We start from the raw sequence: 23,501 nt of genomic DNA on the forward strand, positions 1-23,501 counted from the left end.
AACCCTGATCCGGACTGAGCAGCCTGCAATGTATGAAAGCATGTGCAGGCTGCAGAAGACAAACCAATGAGAATTTTTTTTAATTAAATACAATAGCAAAAATTATTTCTGTCATATAAAAGATGCAATTCAAAAAAAAAAATTTATGCAGGGGTGCTCATAGCCTATAAAATATCACAATTGTTTATAGATTATATGTATAAGGCCAGGGCTACATGATGCCATGTGTCGCACAAAAATATAATAATGATAGTCTATGGTGACGCACTGCGACATGCTGCGACTGCGACGCGACAGTTGCAAAAAATCCATTGCTGCATCACAGCATGTCCATGTGCGACACCATAGACTATCATTCTAAAAATTGTCGTGCGACACATGTTGCAGTGTAGTTATGCCCTATGTGTTGCGCGACATGTCGTCGTGTAGCCCTAGTCTTAACATGCATTTTTTATGCAGTAGGGGTGCAGCATCCTTGGTGCATGTACATGTGCCTCATGTATTAGAAGACACATCTGCAGGCTGTGGAAGACAAACAGTGGAATTTTTTTTAAATGGAATCTGTCTTCTCAAAACACATCCCAAATTAAAGTATGTGGTGAATGATCTTTTAACCCCTTCCACCACAGAGGTTTTTTTGTTTTTGCATATTCGTTTTGCACTTCCTGCCTTCCCAGAGCCATATAACTTTTTTTTTCCGTTCATATAGCCATTTTGGGTCAAGTTGTACTTTCCTCCATTTAATATTACATATGTTGTAGTTGGAAATGTGAAAACAATTCCAAATGGGGTGAAATTGGAAATAAAAAGCAGTTTTGCAACAGTTTACATTTTGACCCCCTATAATTTTTTGTAGTCATGTGTACAGAGTTGTTTGGGGGATATTTTTCCTCGGGGCGATCTGTACTTTTTATTGATACCCTTCTAGAGTGTGTGTGACTTTTTGATCACTTTTTATTTTAAAAAAATTGTAGAAAATGAAGTGACCAAAAACTGTGAATCGGCCATTTTGATGCTTTTTTCCGTTTTGCAGTTTGCCGCATGGGGAAGATATTTTTATACCAGGGGCGTTTTCACGTGTGGCGAAACCCATTTTTAATTTGTTCTTTTATTTTTATTTTGGGGAAAGGAGGGTGACATCACTTGCAGAGCTGCCTAGAGCTGTGATGGCGTGGAGCCTCACTACACACTACACTGCTTTATAATAGATGGTAATGATGGGATTTTGCCAACGATATGCCATCATGGCTGAACAGCCTGACAGAAACGCTCATCAATGTGTAGTATATGCAAGTGCCAGAGCGCAGTGTGTAGTAAGGCTCCGCACCCTCACCCCCTTCCTCCCAGGCAGCTATGGAAGTGGAGGCAACCAGCCCTGCTCACTTTCTAAGACGGGTTGCTTGCGGCCATTTTAAATAATTCACAAACAAGAGATAAAGGCTACAGAGTGAGCTGTCGGATGGGACTGAGCAGCCTGCAATGTGTGACAGTACATGCAGGCTGCAGAAGACCGACAGTGGAGAATTCTTAAAGGGAATCTGTTAGTTCAGAAACACCTCCCAAATTAGAGTACGCGTTGTATAAGCGTCAAGTAGGTGTGTAAGTGACTCGGTCTCTGTGTAATTTTTATTTTCATGCTCACTTGGATTCCGATGCTGTGCTCCTACAGACCAGTAGTAAAATTCATTGAGAGGACTCCTGAACGCATGCATATAATAGAGAGGACTCAAAGAGGAGTCCTCTCACTGCATTCTACTGCTGGTTTTTGGAGCACAGTGTGGAAATGCAAGCGAGTATGAAAATAAAAATGACATAACTGGACTCAGCATCACTTACACTATACACAGCTAGTTTAGGGAGTGTTTTGGAGCTGACAGATTTCCTTCAAGCCAAGGGCTTGTGTCAGGTTTAAACTTATCCCCATCCACAGAGGGTCCTGTGTCTCCCCATATGAATAGAGCGACGGCCGAGCACGTGCGCTGCCACTCCTCTCATCTCTATGGAACTGCTGGAGATTGATGAGTTCAGCAGCCAGAGAGACATAGGATCGCAGGTCTCATAATTGGTAGGATCCCAGCAGTTGGACCCCCTCAATCAAATTCTATGGATAAGGGATACATTTTAAAACTTGGCACAATCTCTTTAAATTGCATCTGGCAGCAGATTTGTACCTATGAAAATTGCTGACGTGTTAAATGTGCACTTGGCAGCTGAAGGCATCTGCGTTGGTCTCATGTTCATGTGTGCCCTGTTGATCAAAGTGCAGAGGGCACAGCAGTTGCAGAGAGATCAGAGCCTCTAGGTGTAACGGCAACGCCCCATTGCTCTTAGAGGCTCATTTGCATGTATGAAAACAGGGATCAGCAACCTCCAGCACTCCAGCTGTTTCGAAACTACAACTCCCAGAATCCTCCTTTTATAAGAACAGCCCAGTAAGTGTACATGCTGGGAGCTGTAGTTACACAGCAGCTGAAGTGCCGAAGGTTGCTGATCCCCCATCCCTCAGCAATGCAAGCACATATGAACATGGGACCAACACAGATGCCTTCAGCTTCCTATTGCACATGTAACTGGTCCGACAGGTTCATAGGTATAAAAACAGATACATTTCCTTTTTGTAGTTTGTTTTAAATGTTATCACATGATGCGTGATGTGTGATGGTTTACATGCTAGTACATGACGAGAATTTCTTACATCCATTACAGTGCTTCAGTAATTGAGGAGTTAACAGTTAAAGTATATGAAAAAGCATATTACAAGGAGTTTAATAATAATAGTCAAACAGAATGTATTTCTGGGATGAGATTTGTAATGTTCTGTCGTCCGGCTAAAGGTCACAGATGAATCACATACGGGGTGTGCAGGTTAGACGTAGTCCTCTCAGGGGAGGCGCCGCTCCAAATGATAATGTCATGTGTGTCTCACCTCACACTGTTCTCCCCCTTATTCCAGCGCGCTCATTATGATGCCCCCTGCTGATGGAAATTGCAAAATTAAAAGGCAACAACAAGTTCTGTAATCCTCAGGGGCATGAGTCCTCATACCAGTGGTTTGGAATAGGCAGGAACACACATTTTTTACTCCTAATATCTCTTTTTTTCTCAGCATTGAAGTATTTAGATGTATTTATTTAAGCCAAACTACATTAGAACAGAGAGTTTTAAACATTTTGAGCCTTTTATATTGTTTCAGTAGGCTTATACGCTTTGGAAAACTTCACACTTGGTTATTTTGCACCTTGCTTATCCATTCCTTGTTATTATGTAAAATAAAGAAAAAATCCTCTGTAAAAATATTACTACAAAGTGGCACAGCCTCATCGTGTCACATAACCAGCTGATTGTTGAGATCCTTGTAATGCCTCATTCACACTTCAGTGTTTGGTCAGTGATTTTCATCAGTGATTTTGAGCCAAAACCAGGTGCGGCTCTAAACAAAGAACATGTGCAGATCTGTCCCTTATACCTTATGTCCGTGTAGCCTCCACTCCTGGTTTTGGCTCACAATCACTGACCAAGCACTGACGTGTGAATAAGGATTAGCACAAGATGTATACAGTTGCAAGAAAAAGTATGTGAACCCTTTGAAATTATATGGATTTCTGCACAAATTGGTCATAAAATGTGATCAGATCTTCATCTAAGTCACAACAATAGACAATCACAGTCTGCTTAAACTAATAACACAAAGAATTAAATGTTACCATGTTTATTGAACACACCATGTAAACATTCACAGTGCAGGTGGAAAAAGTATGCGAACCCCTAGACTAATGACATCTCCATGAGCTAATTGTAATGAGGTGTCATCCAACTGGAGTCCAATCAATGAGATGAGATTGGAGGTGTTGGTTATAGCAGGGTTTGCTTTTCACAAGAAGCATTGCCTGATGTGAATGATGCCTCACACAAAAGAGCTCTCAGAAGACCTACGATTAAGAATTGTTGACTTGCATAAAGCTGGAAAGGGTTATAAAAGTATCTCCAAAAGCCTTGCTGTTCAGCAGTCCACGGTAAGACAGATTGTCTATAAATGGAGAAAGTTCATCACTGCTGCTACTCTCCCTAGGAGTGGCCGTCCTGTAAAGATGACTGCAAGAGCACAGCGCAGACTGCTCAATGAGGTGAAGAAGAATCCTAGAGTGTCAGCTAAAGACTTAAAAAAGTCTCTGGCATATGCTAACATCCCTGTTATCGAATCTACGATACATAAAACACTAAACAAGAATGGATTTCATGGGAGGATACCACAGAGGAAGCCACTGCTGTCCAAAAAAAAAACCATTGCTGCACGTTTACAGTTTGCAGAAGAGCACCTGGATGTTCCACAGCAGTACTGGCAAAATATTCTGTGGACATATGAAACCAAAGTTGAGTTGTTTGGAAGAAACACACAACACTATGTGTGGGGAAAAAGGAGCACAGCACACCAACATCAAAACCTCATCCCAACTGTGAGAAAAATGAATTCCCAAGTTTATCAAGACATTTTGCAGGAGAACTTAAGGCCATCTGTTCACCAGCTGAAAATTTGCCCAAAAATGTAAATTCTCAAATTTCATCTCCATTTGCCAATAACTCTTGTGCAACACCTAAAGGGTTAACAAAGTTTGTAAAATCAGTTTTGAGTACCTTGAGGGGTGTAGTTTCTAGAAATGGGTCATTTTTGGGTGGTTTCTATTATGTAAGCCTCACAAAGTGACTTCAGACCTGAACTGGTCCCTAAAAAGTGGGTTTTTGAAAATTTCAGAAAAATTTCAAGATTTGCTTCTAAACTTCTAAGCCTTGTAACATCCTCCAAAAATAAAATATCATTCCCAAATTGATCCAAAGTAGACATATGTGGAATGTAAAGTAATAACTATTTGTGTAGGTATTACTATGTATTATAGAAGTAGAGAAATTGAAACTTGGAAATTTGCAATTTTTTAAATAAAATGGTAAATTTTTTATTTTTTTTTATAAATACATTTTTATTTTTTTACTTCATTTTACCAGTGTCATGAAGTATAATATGTGACAAAAAAAAAACTATCTCAGAATGGCCTGGATAATTCAAAGCGTTTTAAAGTTATCAGAACTTAAAGTGACACTGGTCAGATTTGCAAAAAATGGCCTGGTCCTTAAGGTGAAATATGGCTGTGTCCTAAAGGGGTTAAATCCAAGGGGTCACATACTTTTTCCACCTGCACTGTGAATTTTACATGGTGTGTTCAATAAAAACATGGTAACATTTAATTCTTTGTGTGTTATTAGTTTAAGCAGACTGTGATTGTCTATAGTTGTGACTTAAATGAAGATCAGATCATATTTTATGACCAATTTGTGCAGAAATCCATATCATTCCAAAGGGTTCACATACTTTTTCTTGCAACTGTATATGCATAGATTTCACTCTCCAGTCCGACCCAGTCTGTATCAGGGTGCTCAGAAAAATAGAACATTCTCGCCATACTGAGGTCTTTGAGATCTCCCATCATTATGATAACAATTTTCAGGACAGATACTTTTAAAAATAAAGCTGACCCAGATATCAGCTGATTGTTGCATGTCCAGATTCAGAAAACCTTGGAAAAAATAGGATGACTGTGTCCTCCAGAGCGAGAGCAGCTCCTTCTTAGAAGCTCTAAAGTAGAGTTATCTAGCGCACGATACCCCCTCCATGATGTCTGTATTCCTCTATACCAGGGATGGCCAACCTGAGGCTCTACAGCTGTTGCAAAACTACAACTCCCATCATACCTAGACAGTCTACAGCTATCAGCTTACAGCAGGGCATGGTGGGAGTTGTAGTTTTACAACAGCTGGAGAGCCGCAGGTTGGCCATGCCTGCTCTATACGGTATGTGGAATGTGATTATGATGATTATCAGACAACCTATATAGAAGTATAGTAAATGGCAACGTCTAATAATGCAGGCTACCAGCAGTAGTCTTCGATGTACCAGCTGAATTTTCATACACACTTGTATGGCAAGGCAGTTTATAGGCTACTGATTGAGCTTCACATTGTGCTGGGATTTTCTTCTCCGAGTGAGACAAGGGTAATTGCTCCTTCCAGTGATTAGACACAGACTTTTTATATGTTTGTTGTTCTGACCATTCAATGTGATATTTTTTAAAAAATAACAGAAAGGTAGCAGGAGGCTGACAGTAGTTCCCATGAGCATAAGATTTTTATTTTTATTTGCCATACAACTTTTTATATATACAGTGTGTATACACAGTACAGACCAAAAGTTTGGACACACCTTCTCATTCAAAGAGTTTTCTTTATTTTCATGACTATGAAAATTGTAGATTCACACTGAAGGCATCAAAACTATGAATTAACACATGTGGAATTATATACATAACAAAAAAGTGTGAAACAACTGAAAATGTCATATTCTAGGTTCCTCAAAGTAGCCACCTTTTGCTTTGATTACTGCTTTGCACACTCTTGACATTCTCTTGATGAGCTTCAAGAGGTAGTCACCTGAAATGGTTTTCAATTCATAGGTGTGCCCTGTCAGGTTTATGCCTCATGCACATGGACATTTTTTTTTTGCGGTCCACAAAAACGGTTTCTGTTGTTCCGTGATCCGTGTCCGTTTTTTCTTCCGTGGGTCTTCCTTGATTTTTGGAGGATCCACGGACATGAAGGAAAAAGTCGTTTTGGCGTCCACCTGGCCGTGCGGAGCCAAACTGATCCGTCCTGACTTACAATGCAAGTCAATGGGGACGGATCCGTTTGACGTTGACACAATATGTGCAATTGCAAATGGATCTGTCCCCCATTGACTTTCAATGTAAAGTCAGGGTATATTTTAACTTGAAGCATCCCCATGACCATGGGAACGACTCTATGTTAGAATGTACTATCGGATTTGAGTTACATCGTGAAAACTCTGATCCGACAGTATATTCTAACACAGAGGCGTTCCCATGGTGATGGGGACGCTTCAAGTTAGAATATACTAAGAAGTGTGTACATGACTGCCCCCTGCTGCCTGGCAGCACCCGATCTCTTACAGGGGGCTGTCATCCGCACAATTAACCCCTCAGGTGTCGCACCTGAGGGGTTAGGCTACTTTCACACTAGCGTTCATAGGTCCGTTCGTGAGCTCCGTTTGAAGGAGCTCACGAGCGGACCCGAACGCCTCCGTCCAGCCCTGATGCAGTCTGAATGGAGCGGATCCGCTCAGACTGCATCAGTCTGGCGGCGTTCAGCCTCCGCTCCGCTCGCCTCCGCACGGACAGGCGGACAGCTGAACGCTGCTTGCAGCGTTCAGCTGTCCGCCTGGCCGTGCGGAGGCGAGCGGATCCGTTCAGACTTACAATGTAAGTCAATGGGAACGGATCCGCTTGAAGATGTCACCATATGGCTCAATCTTCAAGCGGATCCGTCCCCCATTGACTTTACATTGAAAGTCTGAACGGATCTGCTCAGGCTACTTTCACACTTAGAATTTTTTCTAAGTTATTAATGCAGACGGATCCTAGGCAAGTAAAGTCATTCCTGGGAATGTTGGGCTATTAGATGAGGTTTGTTCCCCACATTGCTACTCTAGCCGTGCCCTTGACAGAACTCTTGAAGGGACACAAGTCAATGATGTTTCACTGGGATGATTGGGCGGAAAAGGCCCTGTGTGGGTCCCTGGTTTTGGTGACGCCCGAGGGGATTTATAGTACAGACCGATGCCTCTGAATTAGGCCTCAGTGCTGTACTGTCTCAGGAAGTCCACGGTGAGGAGCATCCCATTGTCTTCTCAGCCGTAAGCTCACCCCAGCCGAGACCGGTATAGTATAGTGGAGAGAGAGTGCCTAGCTATCAAGTGGGCACTAGAATCTCTCCGCTATTATTTATTGGGGAGAAAATTCTGCCTGGTGACTGACCACACCTCTCTCAAGTGGATGAGCCAGGCCAAGGACAGAAATGCCTGGGTCACCCAATGGTTTCTCTCCCTACAAAACTTTGTTTTCGTGGGAACACAGGGCAGGCCGGTTACAGGGAAATGTGGATGCCCTATCCCGGGTATGCTGTCTGGCGTGTGTTCACCCCCTCAGGGTTGAACAAAGGGGGGTGGTATGTGACATAGTGACAGGTTTGGTCTGGGAAAACAGGTATTTTTCTCCCTGCATGTGCTGCTGGGCTGATTTACAGCCAGGTAAGGTCAAATACCAGACCGGATTTTAAATGCCGGTCCTCGTTTTGGAAGCACCTGGCTGTCCTTAAATAGGCAGTTGAGCTCAGAAGCCATGTCTCTGTTTTGGCATCTATGAGCTTGGTGTCTGGATGAAGGCTTGCTACCTGTTTGGTGTGAAAACAGGTTGGTGCTGCTATGAGCAAGGACTCTTTGAGGCAGAATTGCCGCATGGTGTGAATTACCACCAACACCGCAAGGTGACTTTTTATTTTTTATTTGAATATGACTTCTTGTTTTGTCACTTGTCTAAAGTGTGAATAAAACACTGAACTGTTTGATCCAAAGAACTTGTTGTTGCCTCTATACTGCGTCCACTAATCCTGTCTACCAGAGCGAGTCCCCACAATATAGAGTGTGTGTGTGTGTGTGTGTGTGTATATATATATATATATATATATATATATATATATATATATATTCTGTATATTGTAGGCAAGTGGCAGGGATTGTATTAGACAAAGTGTATCTCACCTGGAAAGTTAAGCTGGGTGAGATATTAAAAGCTGGATAGTGTTGTTTTGTTCAGGAGCCTAGTTTCTGAACTGTTGGTATATGATAAAATCTGGGCCGGCTTTGTTGGAGTGGTAAAGAGGTGGTGGTGGGACCACCACCACTCCCACTCCACTACAGAGAGTGTGGGAAACTCAGCATGTTCAGCTGAGGAAAAAACGTGTCTCATTAGAGGTGTTTAAAAGCCTGAATAAACCAGTAGGGCTTGCTGGGAGAAAAGCCTAGCTGACAGACACAGGCAATCTGCAGAATGGTAACAGGTCCAAGTTACCGACATCCATGGGAGCGGGAGGCAGGAGTACTCAGTTACTACAGGAGCCGAGCCATGTGAACGCTGTTTGGTGCTGTTTCTGTTTGTTTGTTTTTTCTAGCTCGTTTGGAGCTATACTAAAGCTTTACGTTACTTTACTCGGACTGGTGCGTCTGTGTCACCGCTACGCGGCTCTATCATGCTTCCAAACCTTACTAATATATATATTAAATGTTACATTGTATGCATTTGAGTATATAATGCAGAATCATTGTGTGTAACCTTGATAGTTTTATCATTACCCAATGTTAACGATACCATGTTCTTGTATGTTTTAGGCCTGTTCACCATCAGCAGATAACAACGCCATCTACATAACTGTGGAAATTCTATCCAACTGGGGAAATCCTAACAGTGTGGGGTTGACTGAGATTCAGTTCTTCAATCTGAAGGATCAGAAAATATATGTTTCCCCTCATGATGTGGACATAAGAAATGCAGATTTTCCTGGAGACCTTCATTGTTTAGTTAATGGAAAATCTCAGGTATTTTTTTTTTCTTTATTAAAAGTTGCAATTTACTGATCATCATTCTCTATTTTCCATTGAAAGTGATTGTTTAAAGGGATTCTGTCACCTCCCCTCAGCCAAAAAACGATTTAAAAGCAGCCATGCAGCACAGCTTACCTGGATTAGGCTGTGCTGTTTTATCTTGAAATCCGTCCAGCAGTTACTTTAAAAAACGACTTTGATCAATAAGGAAATGCGTCCTGAAGGTGCCCAGAGGGGCGTTTTTTTCTTCCTAGTGAGCCCAGTACCGCCCCTCTTTCAGTGCCCAGCCCGCCTTCCTTGTATTTTCTAACTGCCGCCCCCAGCCTGCCACAGCCTCTCCTGCCTCTCCTCCCCCTCCCTCACGCCGAACGAAGTCTCGCACAGGCGCAGTACCCACTGAGGGCTGCGCCTGTGCGATCATCAGGAGACTGAGGGCGGCAGCTTCATCTTCGTCACTGGGCATGCGCCGAGCCCAGTGACGTCCGATGCTCGCTCTTCCCTGCTGACTGAGGGAAGAGCGAGCATCGGACGTCACTGGGCTCGGCGCATGCCCAGTGACGAAGATGAAGCTGCCGCCCTCAGTCTCCTGATGATCGCACAGGCGCAGCCCTCAGTGGGTACTGCGCCTGTGCGAGACTTCGTTCGGCGTGAGGGAGGGGGAGGAGAGGCAGGAGAGGCTGTGGCAGGCTGGGGGCGGCAGTTAGAAAATACAAGGAAGGCGGGCTGGGCACTGAAAGAGGGGCGGTACTGGGCTCACTAGGAAGAAAAAAACGCCCCTCTGGGCACCTTCAGGACGCATTTCCTCATTGATCAAAGTCGTTTTTTAAAGTAACTGCTGGACGGATTTCAAGATAAAACAGCACAGCCTAATCCAGGTAAGCTGTGCTGCATGGCTGCTTTTAAATCGTTTTTTGGCTGAGGGGAGGTGACAGAATCCCTTTAAACCCTAGAAAAAGATCTATGGACAGATCCTGAGTAGATCACTCATGTCTTAGCTCAGCATTGAGGACACATAAACCCACAAGTGTTGGACTGAAGCATCCGTGTTTGGTGGTAGCATAGGTCACATTAGGGCGTCCCGTTATGTTCATATACTGGATGACACATCCTTGCTTTCTGCTCTCCAGCTAGGTAGTTCTTTGGTGATAAGTTGTAGGTATTCTACACAAAATTGGAGAATGCAGTGTGCAGCCTGCAGTAGGGATGACATTATGTAGGGTACGTGATTGGCTGCAGTGGTCACTTCCTGGGTTGGCACAAAAGCACAACTAGCAATATTGGATCAGCAGGGATGTTTAAAAGTGCTATTTTTGTAAACTTTGATAGTGAAGCTAAGAAACCAGTTTCCTCATAAATACGCTGTTACTGGTGATCAGGTCATTTCCTTTAGTATCAGGACATCAAAGGGGTTGGCCAGCTTTTATTTTATAATGGCCTATCTTCAAGTTAGGCCATTATTAGTAGATCGATGAGCGTCCAATACCCTGTTCCCTGATCATCTGTTCAGGGGCAGCCCCAGGAACTTCACAGCCCTGTCAACTGTAGTGGAGGAAGCTTGTTTCTGCAGCACTGCTCCCATTGAAGTCAGTATAGGTCATCACTTAGTAAAACCTGGACAATCCCTTTCATTCAGGTTTCATCAATGTATGTAAAGGACCTTTGGTATCTTTTTCTGGAGGAAAGGCAATGGAGAATTGTGTAACAAAACACTTCCACGCACCGTGTCACTTTGTTTGATGTTTCCAATGCACACCCTCCTTCTCACCAAGGCATCATCTCCAGCTATGTGGTCAGCATGTGGTACTACATGCTGGAACACTAGTTCTAGTAGTCAGGGGTGGACTGGACATGGACTCTAAAGTGAAATTTTCCGGTGGGCCAATGTCCAGGGGGCCACCCTAGCCCTCCTCGGCCCTCCCGGCCGCTGGCCAGGGACATTACGATCTGATGCTCTCAGCATGAACTACTGTTAAGAGTATCAGGTACTTATCCACATGGCCGGTGGCCACAGGAGCCTTCCTGAGGATGGCAATACAGTTGATACAGTGGGGATAGCAGTATTTTGTGCTGCGCTGTGGTATTTGGTTTTGCTGGCGCAGTATTTTGTGCTGCACTATGGTGTTGCTGGTCTCACCTACTTTTGTTGCTCAGCTTTCTGTCAATTTGCACCCGCCTTCAACATAGGGCCTGTTTTAGGTTGTTTTCCAGGATCAAATTAAGTTTCCAGCCTGCTACTGCTAGTAGTCGTCTGAATATGGTTTTACATGCCTGAGCTCCCTGTGGTGGATGACGTGTTACTGCTTTGAATTAGAAGACCTCTTCCTCTCTGCCTATAGAAACCTCAGTGTCGGCACCAGCAGGGGCCAGGGTATTATGTCCCATCCTGACTATGTCATGAAGGGCCTGTGACCCTGAATGTGCCTGATTACTATCTTTTGACCCTAGCTTTTGACCCTCCTGTGAATATTTCCTTCATAAACAATGGTGGGAACCTAAGTAATATTACTGGACAATAATACACAAATGTCTTTTAATTCACGGCTGCTAATATCTGTTACACAGGAAACTGAGGACACTAGCAGTTTTGCTTCTGAATCTTAGCAGTTTAAGCGTTGTTGTTTTTTTTAGCCAGGTCAAGGGCTGCTATGCACGGATCTGTGGCCACCATTGGCTCCATGTGTTTCATATAGATAAAAAACAATTAATTTTAAAAAAATTGCAAACAGATGTTTCAAGATCTGTCCTGTATTCTAGCCTTATGTATTTTGCCAAACATCATCAGATGCAAGAGGACCAAATGCCGGTCTGACATCACTGTTCTAAACTATGGGATAAACACCTACATGAAATTGACACTTCCTAGTGTTTGGTAATTTAGTGTTTTCTGCAAACCCTAGAAAATATATAAATAAAGAATATATTAGTGTGCAACTTTACTTTAGAAACTCATAAATAGTTGAGGGTTAATATTTTTGTTCTAATGTCATAATAATCTGGTAATATCATGGTGTCGTGTGTGGTCATTATCTACTTCTTGCATGCCACTTTTCTTTAAGTGCTGTCACTTTGTAAGATACGTATTAACAGATAACCCACCTTGACTCATGTCTTCTTCAGACTACCAAGGAATGCTACATGTGGATGTGCCCCTTCCACCCTCCTGTACAGCTTTACTTTGTGATACGAAATCCTTCTAGGTCATGTGATTTTGACATATGCAAGGTGAAGATCTGGAATTATAACAAGACGCTCAGTGTAAGTAGTCTCAGCTTATTATCTTATACGCTGACCTGCAGTCCCTCCATGTAGAACGTAGTAACACAGAAAATAGATTCCTATTTTTATACATATGGCTACAAGATTTGAATCATTGGTAAGTTAACTTAACTTTTTTATTGCAAGAACATTTTTTTTTTTAGGAGTTTTTACAAATATCTTGAGTGTTAAGGATTGTGTTAATTGTTTATTATCAGCTATTTAGTGAAGTGTCGTAGGGTATCCTTTTCTTTATACACTGGCTTGTTCTGTGGCGATGAGCATTTTGGCTTCAATTCCGTTTATCTCACCATATCCCTGAGTGGCCGGTTATAGTTTTACAGAATCTGCAGCACTCTTGTTGTCTTCAGTAATCTTCTATTTATTCACCAAGTATCTGCAATGCTTCGACTACAGTCGTTACCACGTGTTTGTAGTCAAAACGTTGCAGATACTTACATGGTTTATAAGGCTGAAAAAAGACATCTGTCCATCCAGTTCAGCCTGTTACTTGGTGAATAAATTTGGAAGATTATTGAAGACAACAAGAGTGCTGCAGTTTCTTTATATCAAATGTGTACAGGGGCCGCCAAGCGCGATCCTAACACTGCCTGCACTGCCACTGATTGGGAATAGGATAACCTCCAAGGTAATCATCCTGAGTGCTGATCGTTTTTGTATTTTGCACTTATAGTTTTATCTTTACTTTAGCACTATTGTAACGTAACGTGAATTCAAAAGATTTGAGAATTAATAAGCTTACGCAGGCTGAGTGAATATATGTACTAAGTGATTAATTATACAATAACACAAACAAATCACATACTGAATAATAAGAAGTAAACGAACATCACTAGCCTAAATATGGGGTATGGATCTGGTTGATCATGCTATAACACATGGCTGTCTGATAAGGTAGAACACATGACCGACACCCCAGGGTGTACAAGAGATAGGGCAAATCAATTCTTACATCCTACCTAGGATGAAGTGCCTGGTAGAATCCCAATTAATTGTTAGTGCAGGCCACAGTTATTCCCATCAGCCACTCCTCCAGTGTGCATCACGCATGTCTCTGAGATCACTCAGGAATGTGGTCTTATCAGCAGAGTGGGGGATGGGTACTACATTACAAAACACATCATTGCACAAAATGGTAATATGAAAAGGGAACAGATCGCTGTGAGGGATACGGTTGTCTGGGGATGTTGCCAGAGTGTTTAGTGCAAAACTATGGGTGCATGATCACACAAACTTTGAGTATGACCAATGGTTAAAGGTGGTGCAAGCATAAGCACAGCCGCTGCACTTGTGAATGGATGCAGAGCAGTAATTGTTAATATTTTCAGACAATGGGGTGTATAGCAATAAAGCAAGGACTGAACGCTATGCCTGTTGGAACTGAGTGAAGGGTATTAAACAGCATACAGTATACAGTGGCAGACACCACAGCTCGTGGGTGTGGGGAAGGTGGCTCAACATTGTAGGTAGGTGTAAGTGAAAAAGATTCACATATACTGTATGTATGTAAATGTTATTGAAGAGGATAAATGTGAGATAAAGTTAGAAATCCAAGTAAATAACGCTGTCTTCAGCATTTCATTACAGGGAACAATAAAAGACTGTGTTTGGATGCGCTGTTAAGAACCTAAGTTGCAGATGACGGAAAAATAGTTCTGCATGTAGTGTTATTTTTTTTCTCTGCTAAATTATGGGCACCTTGGTGGGGCTTAACAGACCCCATTATAACATGTAATAGCTCCTTAAAGGGGTATTCCGGTCATAACACAGGATAGGGGATAGCTATCAGATCAGTGGGAGTCCTACCTCCAGGACCACCATGGATCACGAGAATGGGGGCACCTTGCTGCTCCCCTAAAATGCACACGCACATGAACTCTGTAGCTCCATTCATTACTATGGGAGTTCTACCGATAACAGAGTACAACGCTCGGCTATCTTTGGAATTCCCATAGAACTGAATGGACCGGCCATGTGCATGTGCGATCGGCCGCTCCGGTAATTTTAGGGGCGCAGCAAGGGGCCTGCATGGGGAGCCCCCGTTCTTGTCATCAGATTGGTGGGTGTCCTACTGTTGTGACCCCCACCGATCTGATAGTTATCCCCTATTCTGTAAGTACTTAGCTGTTCTGCCTGAGCTGAGCTCGAGCAGAAAGTGGAGGGGAAACTGCTGCTTTAGATGTTGCTACCTCATGAATGGTAGCAGCTAGAAGCATGCAACTGGTCTTGTTTGAAAGTTGGTATTCCAGGCCAAGACCAAAATGACAGCTAAAGTCTGTGCAACAGACGAGAAATCACTGTTAAAAATCGAGTCGGAAATAATCGTGGGTAAAACCTGCTTTTACTTTCACTTTTGGCAGTATTCACTGCATCCCGAGTTCTATCAGTGATATCTTCCCCTGTACTGGACAGATTGCTGTCATTCTGGTATCATCTGAAAGCTTGGGATGCCAGCTTTCAAGCCAATATCTCTAGCTAGTACCAAACCAGAGATATGAGCAGTTAAAGCAGCTCTCCTCCCTCCCTCTCAGTCTGGAGGAGAATGAGGGAGCAGCTGCAGAGATGACAGGCTGTAGGAGGAGAGAAAAATAGTAAAAATATATACAAATGTGGTATTATCATCCGTAGTGGCCCAGATAATAAAATTATATTATTTTTACCACACAGTGAACACCATAAATAAATCCCACAAAATAATGTAAAAATTGCTGTTTTTAATCTTTTCCCCCTAAAATAATAAAAGTTATGTAATACACTATATATACCCCAAAATGGCTCCTAAAAAAACCTACAACAAATTCATCAAAATAAAAATTTGAAGAAAAAGTTAAAAAGTTATGACTGCTAGAATACAAAGGGGAAAATATTACTGGTCCTTAAAGGGAACCTGTCATGTGGATATTGGATTATAATCTAACTAATTATATACAATCATTAACTACTAAAAAGTACCTTAGATGTATTCACTTACTGGTGTGACAGATGGTTACCTCATAATATACACACAAATATGTTGCAAGCTAATGAGCTGATTTGAGTCCAGCATGAGGTCATTGAGTTCAGCGTATATTTAATTCAGAGCTATAGCCACTCCCCTGCCCACCTGCTGCTGATTCATATGGAAAAAAACTGTCAATCAGCAGCAGGTAGGCGGGGAGAGTCAGGAGCTCATAAATATTCACGATTCATCATTATCAGCTGGAGCTTTTCAATACAAGATGTTGGCAGATTGACTGGGTCAAGCGATGCGCAGTTCCTTCCCTGAGGCTGATTCCAGCACAGGGAAGGAACACTATACCGGCACTGCGCATGCGCGAGCTCACTCATCGTGAGATTACGGCAATCTAACTGTGTCGAAAGGAGGAGATTCAGAGGACATGGGCGGTGCTGGGCTCCTTCACAGGGGGGCGTGGCTTGGCACCTGAAAGGTTCGTACAGCCCCTTGGGCACCTTACGAGACTCATTTACATATCTCTAAAATCAGTTTTTAAACTAAATAAAAGCACACAGCCCTATAGGACCGGTATATTGCGGACATGCTAGCGGCGATCTAGCCGTGCATGTCCCCATCTCTATAACCTAAAACAAGGTGACAGAATCCCTTTAATTAGCTATTATATGTTATAACGGGGTCTATTGCGTCCCGCCAAGGTGTCCATCATTTTGCAGGGAAAAAGAACACTGCATGAAGAACTATTTTTTTTGTCATCTGCAAATGACCTTCTTAACAGCGCATCCAAACACTGTCTTATCTATCTCTGTTATTTAGTTAAAAGCTATTTATTGTTCCTTGTAATGAAATGCTGATGACAGGCTGAACACAGCGTTATTCACTTGGATTTCTAATGTTATCTCACATTTAATCTCCTCGGTAACATTTACATACATACAGTATATGTGAATTTTTCTATGCGTTTTTTTCACTTGCACCTACGTACAATGTTGAGCCACCTTTCTCCCAGCTCCACACGCTGAGGTGTCTTGCACTGTATGCTGAGATCTGACCCTGATGTACATTACATTTTGTGCCGCGGTTTATTTTCCTGTGTAACACCCTGCACTGAGTTCCAGCATCTTATAGTCCTTTACCTTTAGAGGCTTTATGTTCAGTCCTTGCTTTATTGTTACACACTCCAATGTCTGAATACATCTACTGCTCTGCATCTTTTCACTGGTGCAGCGGCTTTGCCTATGCTTGCACCACCGTTAACCATGGTCATACTGAAAGTCTGTGTGATCATGCACCCATAGTTTTTCACTAAACACTCTGGTAGCATCTGCAGACAACCGTGCCCCTTACAGCAATCTGAAGTAATGTCTGTAGAAAAAACATTACAAACTGGTCCTAGGTAAAACTAGAACTGGCCACTTAGGGCTATGGCGATGCAGGGACAGCCCCAACAATGTTTACTGTGGCTATACTCCCAAATGCCCAACCAGCATTTCACCGTACATGGAGAAGGGTCCATGGAATCCAGTATAGTCAAGTGGCACAGGAAATAGTCCACGGAGTATAATCCAGTAGAGAGGGCTATACAGCAAAGGGTATATATGCTGTGTGCATCTGCTTGTTCTTACAGATACAGAATCGTAGTGATATAAAGCTGTCACTATGAGCCTGTAGAAGTAAGGTCAAGCAGAGGCACACAGCATTATAAATCAGTATAATGCCATTCACTCCTGCAAGTCCAGAACAGAGATCACACTCACACACGAAACGTGATTCCCGCAATAGACTAGCTCCTGTGATGCAGACCTTAATGTCCCTCCTGCATATCACAGATTAGAGCTTAGTGCTGGAAAATGTGAACATTTGAAGATGGTCTTGACACCTGCTACTTCCTAGATTTGCATAAACTTTTTGGTGTTTGTAGCTTCAATGTTGAGGGGTGTATTAAAGAGGTTGTCCGGGTTCAGAGCTGAACCCAGACATACCTCCATTTTCACCCTGACTCAGGGCAAAGGCATTTTCAAGAGTTCCGGTGACATACCGGGCTGCCAGGAAGCCCGGTGACCTCACCGGCACTGATGGGTGGTCTTTAGCGCTGCCCTAGCCAGTAAAACGGCTAGGGCAGCGCTAAAGCACGCCCATCTGAGCCGGTAACGTCACCGGACACACTGCCGGGCGGAAGCTTCCGCCCAGCATTGTGTTATTGTAAACAAAAGAGCCCTTGCCCTGCGCAATCTAGTGTAGGCAAGGGAGCCCATCGGAGCATGAGATGCTCCGATGCTAACATCAGGGGGGCTGCCTGGATGAAAATAAGGGTATGTCCGGATACAGCTCTGAACCCAGACAACCCCTTTAATGGACTATTATGGTTTATTTGCCAAAATGAAACATAACATTTAGTATGTGCTAAAGGTTTGGTATCTTATTTGGTCAGGTGAGGAAAATCCCTAAAATGAATCCTTTTATGTGTGCTCCCCCCCCCCCCCTTTTCCCGTTGCGTTGCTTGCAGTCTTGTGCCACTACAGCTGTCACTTTTTCACCCGTTTTACACCAAATCTTTCTACCTAAAGTGAATTTGTGGCTGAGATGAAATAATGACACAGACAAGAGTAGCACTGTCTGGTAAAGCGCAAAGCGTCCATGGCTCCCTTATTCTTGTGATGGGCATGCACTAGGGATATATATACAGTATATGTGTCTGTACTGGGAAGTTTACAGACGTAATGATGATGTTCCTGTTGCTCTGCCCTCTGAGGATGGGACATTATTCTGTATCAGTTTTTGTATATTCAATATGAAAATTGATATACCCCAAGAATCCCCCTTGTGCCTTGATTGTGCATTAGCTGCCGGCATTGTGTCTTTCACAGTCCATCACAGTCCTGACAGCCTCACATTTCTGTTGCTTTCCTTTTTAGTTTTGTGCAAATATTTCATATTGAAAATACAATTAGGCTTTTAAATAAGATAAAAAAGAAATGTTTTATGTAAATGTATGTAGTTCAGGAAGAAAAAAGAGTTGTGTTATCAAACTGATTTTTCCCTGCTTTCATTGGAACTTATTAAATGGAAGATTTAAGATAATGCCACACACAGTCTTTCATTTTGTGGATTTATTATTACAGATTTATCTGGAAATTCTTCTACTAATCTTGACTTGGGTATTTAGATGTTCCCCATCACAAAGATAAGCTGTAGGAATATATGAAAGCTTAAAAGACTCTTTTATCTTGCAATCTCTTACTTGCACAATTTTATCTTGCTTTACATAGCTTTCACTCTTCACATTAACAGTGGGACTCATTGTATTGTATTTAATGCAACATGTTAGAAGAGCTTACATATGTAATGTACAGTATTTCCCACAGTACAGTATTCAGCACAATGCAAATAGCTCATATTTGGCTCTGCTTGTTAGTTGGGGTCCTAGCCAACCCACTTTTCAAAAATTGATGTCCCACCCTAAGCATAGGCCACCAGTATTAAAACCTGGAAACCCCTCTGAAAGATCAGTTCCTCTCGTACTCCTAATTTGTATTATTTATTTCAAAGTACCCTTCGTTTTCAGGGTGATGTACATGTGATGTATGAGAGAGTTTAAAAACATGAGACAATAAAAAGTGCAAGTGTAATAAAAATAAAAGAATTATGGTTATCTTAAAGGGGACGTCCAGCCTTTACTAAGTGATGGATCATCATTAGCTGATCGGCCCCACATCCCCACCGATCAGCTGTTCGGGTGTAGTGCCTTCATCCTTAAAGTGTAGAGAGGTTGTTACTACAGTACTATTCCCATTGAAGTCAGTGGGAGCAGCACTGCAGTAACACTAGTGAGGATAGTCCATCAATTAGAGCTGGACAATCCCTTTTCCTGTCCTGCTAGGGCGTATGTATGACATAGAGTGGGGTTACCTCCACTCAGGACCCCTCTATGAGCCAGAAGGAGAACTGCTCTGTACAATCAGCTCCTATTCTGGAGGACTCGAGCTGTCCTCGTAGTACATCTAAATGGCTGCAAGAGCCTCCATTGCGAGGGAATTGACTGACTTGCTGAAGTCTTCACAATCAAAATCAGCTTTTTCCTGGAAGTGACAGGAGTGGGACCTAGGGGGATCTTAGGATGGGATTGTTTATGATAGCACAATCCCTCTAAAGATAGACCAAGTGAGGATCCTGACCATAAGCAATGCGTGTACGCTTTTCTGAAGATATATATGTATATATTTTTTTGTTATATCTCACCAGTGAGGTGGATCCGCTAATCCTCAGGTCCAGATGAGAGATCTGGAGCTGCATGGGCAAGTGGTGCTAGTGCTTTAGGTCAGAAGCACAAATGCAGCAGAGGCGAGGACACCTAGAGAGGGGGTTGATCTAGCTGTGAATGTGCAGCGATGAAGCAGAGTTGCAACACCTTGAGTAGCAGAGCTGTATCAGCACTATGCAATGATTGTCTGGAGATATGCAGTGATGAAGCAGTGTTGAAACACAGAGTAGCAGTGCTGTATTAGCAATTCCAATGTAACAGAGTAGCAAATGGTATCAAGTCCAGTGTAACAGAGCACAAAGTAATTTATAAGGCTTTGGCAGTTAACAGATCATTGGTAACTCGATCGGTAAGGCCGTTTCAGTAGTGTGGAGGGGGTCAAAAATAGAGGGAGGACAGATCAATGTGGACAAGGTACTGCTAGGAAATGTTGGTCCTCAGGTATTAATGTATTCGGGTATACATGATACAGTAGTTATGCATGATTTGTAAATTGTTAAATGTTTGCATTAGAACTAAGATTACTTATACTTTTTTGCAGGATCTGGACATTGGTGCGAAGCATGTAAAGATCTATAAAAATGAAACCTTGGTGTTTGATGGTATCTTAGAGAAAGGGTGTGGTAACCAAGTATTTGACTACAGCAACACAATTGACCTATTAAACGGGCAGATGAAGACAGCCACCCCATCTCTTCTCAGCCCTCAAAAAGATCAAGATGAAGATGACCTTAGTGATGGCAGTAATAAGAACATGTATGATCAGATATTGTCACAATCCAGGTCATTTGGATTACCAAAGGCTTATAACTCAGAAAAATCTTCAAAATTGAAGGAACTTGATTTTGCTGAAGATCTAAAAATTATAGAACCTAGCAATTCTATAGCATATCAAAGAGAGAGAGCGCATGGAAATGTTTTATGGAGAGATTTGGACTCCTGCAGTGATGGAAATAGCTCTACTAATGAACCTCTCGAATTGCCTGTTAACTGCACACAGTTAACAAGTGTAGAAAGTAAGGCATCTATTGAACGTTCTCATTCTCCATCAGATCCTGATGATCTAACGATTAAAGAACAGCTGGAAAAGCTTACTGGCAGAAAGCTTAGTAATTCAGCAAGTAAAACCCCGCTATGGTTAGAATCGTCATCCAACCCTCAGCAGAAGAATTATGATCAAGGTTGTGAAAAGCCCTTCTACATTTCAGATCCCTCTATCGATAACGACTCATTTAGAAATGAACATGACATTGCTAGTGACCAGTTCATCGATGAGTGTCTTAGAAATCCCAGTACAGGCCCTAGGCATCTAGGCAGAAATGACAAGTCAGATACTTTAGTGGCATCGGCAAGGAAAATCTGTGATGATTTAGAAACTTTTGGCATGAAGATTATTTCAGATCAAAAACGTCCAATCAGTGGAAGACGGGAAGTATTAAAATCGAGAGAAAGAGAATTAGAAAGTGAAAAATTTCAAGATCTGAGCCTTCCATTAACAGGTAAGTAATAAGCAACATCTGTTTAAAATCGGACTTTTGACTTCAAATATGTGTTCAAAAGTTGTGACAAGTGGTAGACAATAGAAGAATCCAACATTGAATCAGTATTACCAGATTGGGAAGCGCTACAGCCATTGATAACAAGTTCCTATCAGTTTCCACATGCCTTAGGTGAGGTCTGTATTCACACACAGCAGTGTATAGCTGAGTCTATCAATGAGGTAACAACATATCCATATTGAATAAAAGTGCTCAATGCAATCATATATGTGTTTATTCCACTGTGACCGTTATGCACCAGTGGCCTTAAAAGCAGGGCTAGACATGCCAACCCCACCAGCTCACAATTAGTAGAGTGAAAAACAGTGGCACACATTTTGGTTTACTGGCTCACTATCCTCAACACTCCCTTAGCTCCCCTTCCAGTCATTTTATAGTGATTGCCTACTCTCAAAGGACCAGGGCCTAATTCCCAATGCATGTGCCAAATTTTCAAAATAACCAACTCCACACATACATGCCCTAGCACTAACAATATAATCTACTTGCTGGATGGACAGTACATCAGCACTACCAAACATACAGGGCTACACAGCACCTCTTACATCCTGTGCCTGATAGGTTACATCTCCTCTGATGTAGACGTTCTCTTCCTTCATTTTCTCCATTCGGCCCATGACAACTTCTTTCAGCCACATCTCAACTATGCAGAGCTTGCCATAAAGACACCTTAGGTTTCTCACTTTTCTATCATCCTCCTCACTTTGGTGCTGCATTAGTGTTATTCTGTTACCAACCCTAATACTGTGCCCACTGTTTTCCTCAGTGCCTCCAAATACAATAATATACTACAGAAATTATAGTGCCAAAAAGATAGTCCCCCATAGTAATGTAAAAGTCCCACCAATAGCATATCCTTCATTAATATTAATACCCCCTACAATCCACCCAATTAACTGTTCCCCATGCGTGCCCCAGTTAGTAGTAGTGGCCTCCATATTGTGCCAAATGATAATGCCCATCATAGTGCACCTAGTAGTAATAAGGCTGTCTATAGTGCCCCTAGTATTAATACATCCACCCCATTGTTATAGTTATATTGCTCCCTGTAGTGCATCAGTAGTTATACAGGGAGTGCAGAATTATTAGGCAAGTTGTATTTTTGAGGATTAATTTTATTATTGAACAACAACCATGTTCTCAATGAACCCAAAAAACTCATTAATATCAAAGCTGAATATTTTTGGAAGTAGTTTTTAGTTTGTTTTTAGTTTTAGCTATTTTAGGGGGATATCTGTGTGTGCAGGTGACTATTACTGTGCATAATTATTAGGCAACTTAACAAAAAACAAATATATACCCATTTCAATTATTTATTTTTACCAGTGAAACCAATATAACATCTCAACATTCACAAATATACATTTCTGACATTCAAAAACAAAACAAAAACAAATCAGTGACCAATATAGCCACCTTTCTTTGCAAGGACACTCAAAAGCCTGCCATCCATGGATTCTGTCAGTGTTTTGATCTGTTCACCATCAACATTGCGTGCAGCAGCAACCACAGCCTCCCAGACACTGTTCAGAGAGGTGTACTGTTTTCCCTCCTTGTAAATCTCACATTTGATGATGGACCACAGGTTCTCAATGGGGTTCAGATCAGGTGAACAAGGAGGCCATGTCATTAGATTTTCTTCTTTAATACCCTTTCTTGCCAGCCACGCTGTGGAGTACTCGGACGCGTGTGATGGAGCATTGTCCTGCATGAAAATCATGTTTTTCTTGAAGGATGCAGACTTCTTCCTGTACCACTGCTTGAAGAAGGTGTCTTCCAGAAACTGGCAGTAGGACTGGGAGTTGAACTTGACTCCATCCTCAACCCGAAAAGGCCCCACAAGCTCATCTTTGATGATACCAGCCCAAACCAGTACTCCACCTCCACCTTGCTGGCGTCTGAGTCGGACTGGAGCTCTCTGCCCTTTACCAATCCAGCCACAGGCTCATCCAT

The 23,501-nt window shown here is 42.3% G+C and overlaps 1 protein-coding gene across 2 annotated transcripts in view; it reads left to right on the forward strand.

Moving 5' to 3' along the window:
* Nucleotides 1–23,501, forward strand: part of LOC122945692 (katanin interacting protein) — a 205,555-nt gene that overhangs the window by 55,709 nt on the left and 126,345 nt on the right. For both annotated transcript variants that reach the window (XM_044304839.1, XM_044304840.1), the window contains 3 exons: nt 9,287–9,493; nt 12,617–12,754; nt 20,531–21,488. In XM_044304839.1, coding sequence (XP_044160774.1) covers nt 9,287–9,493; nt 12,617–12,754; nt 20,531–21,488 — 1,303 coding nt within the window. The remainder of the gene's footprint in view (nt 1–9,286; nt 9,494–12,616; nt 12,755–20,530; nt 21,489–23,501) is intronic.

This window comes from Bufo gargarizans, chromosome 8 (assembly GCF_014858855.1).
Source record: "Bufo gargarizans isolate SCDJY-AF-19 chromosome 8, ASM1485885v1, whole genome shotgun sequence".
NCBI classification, from domain to species: Eukaryota; Metazoa; Chordata; class Amphibia; order Anura; family Bufonidae; genus Bufo; species Bufo gargarizans.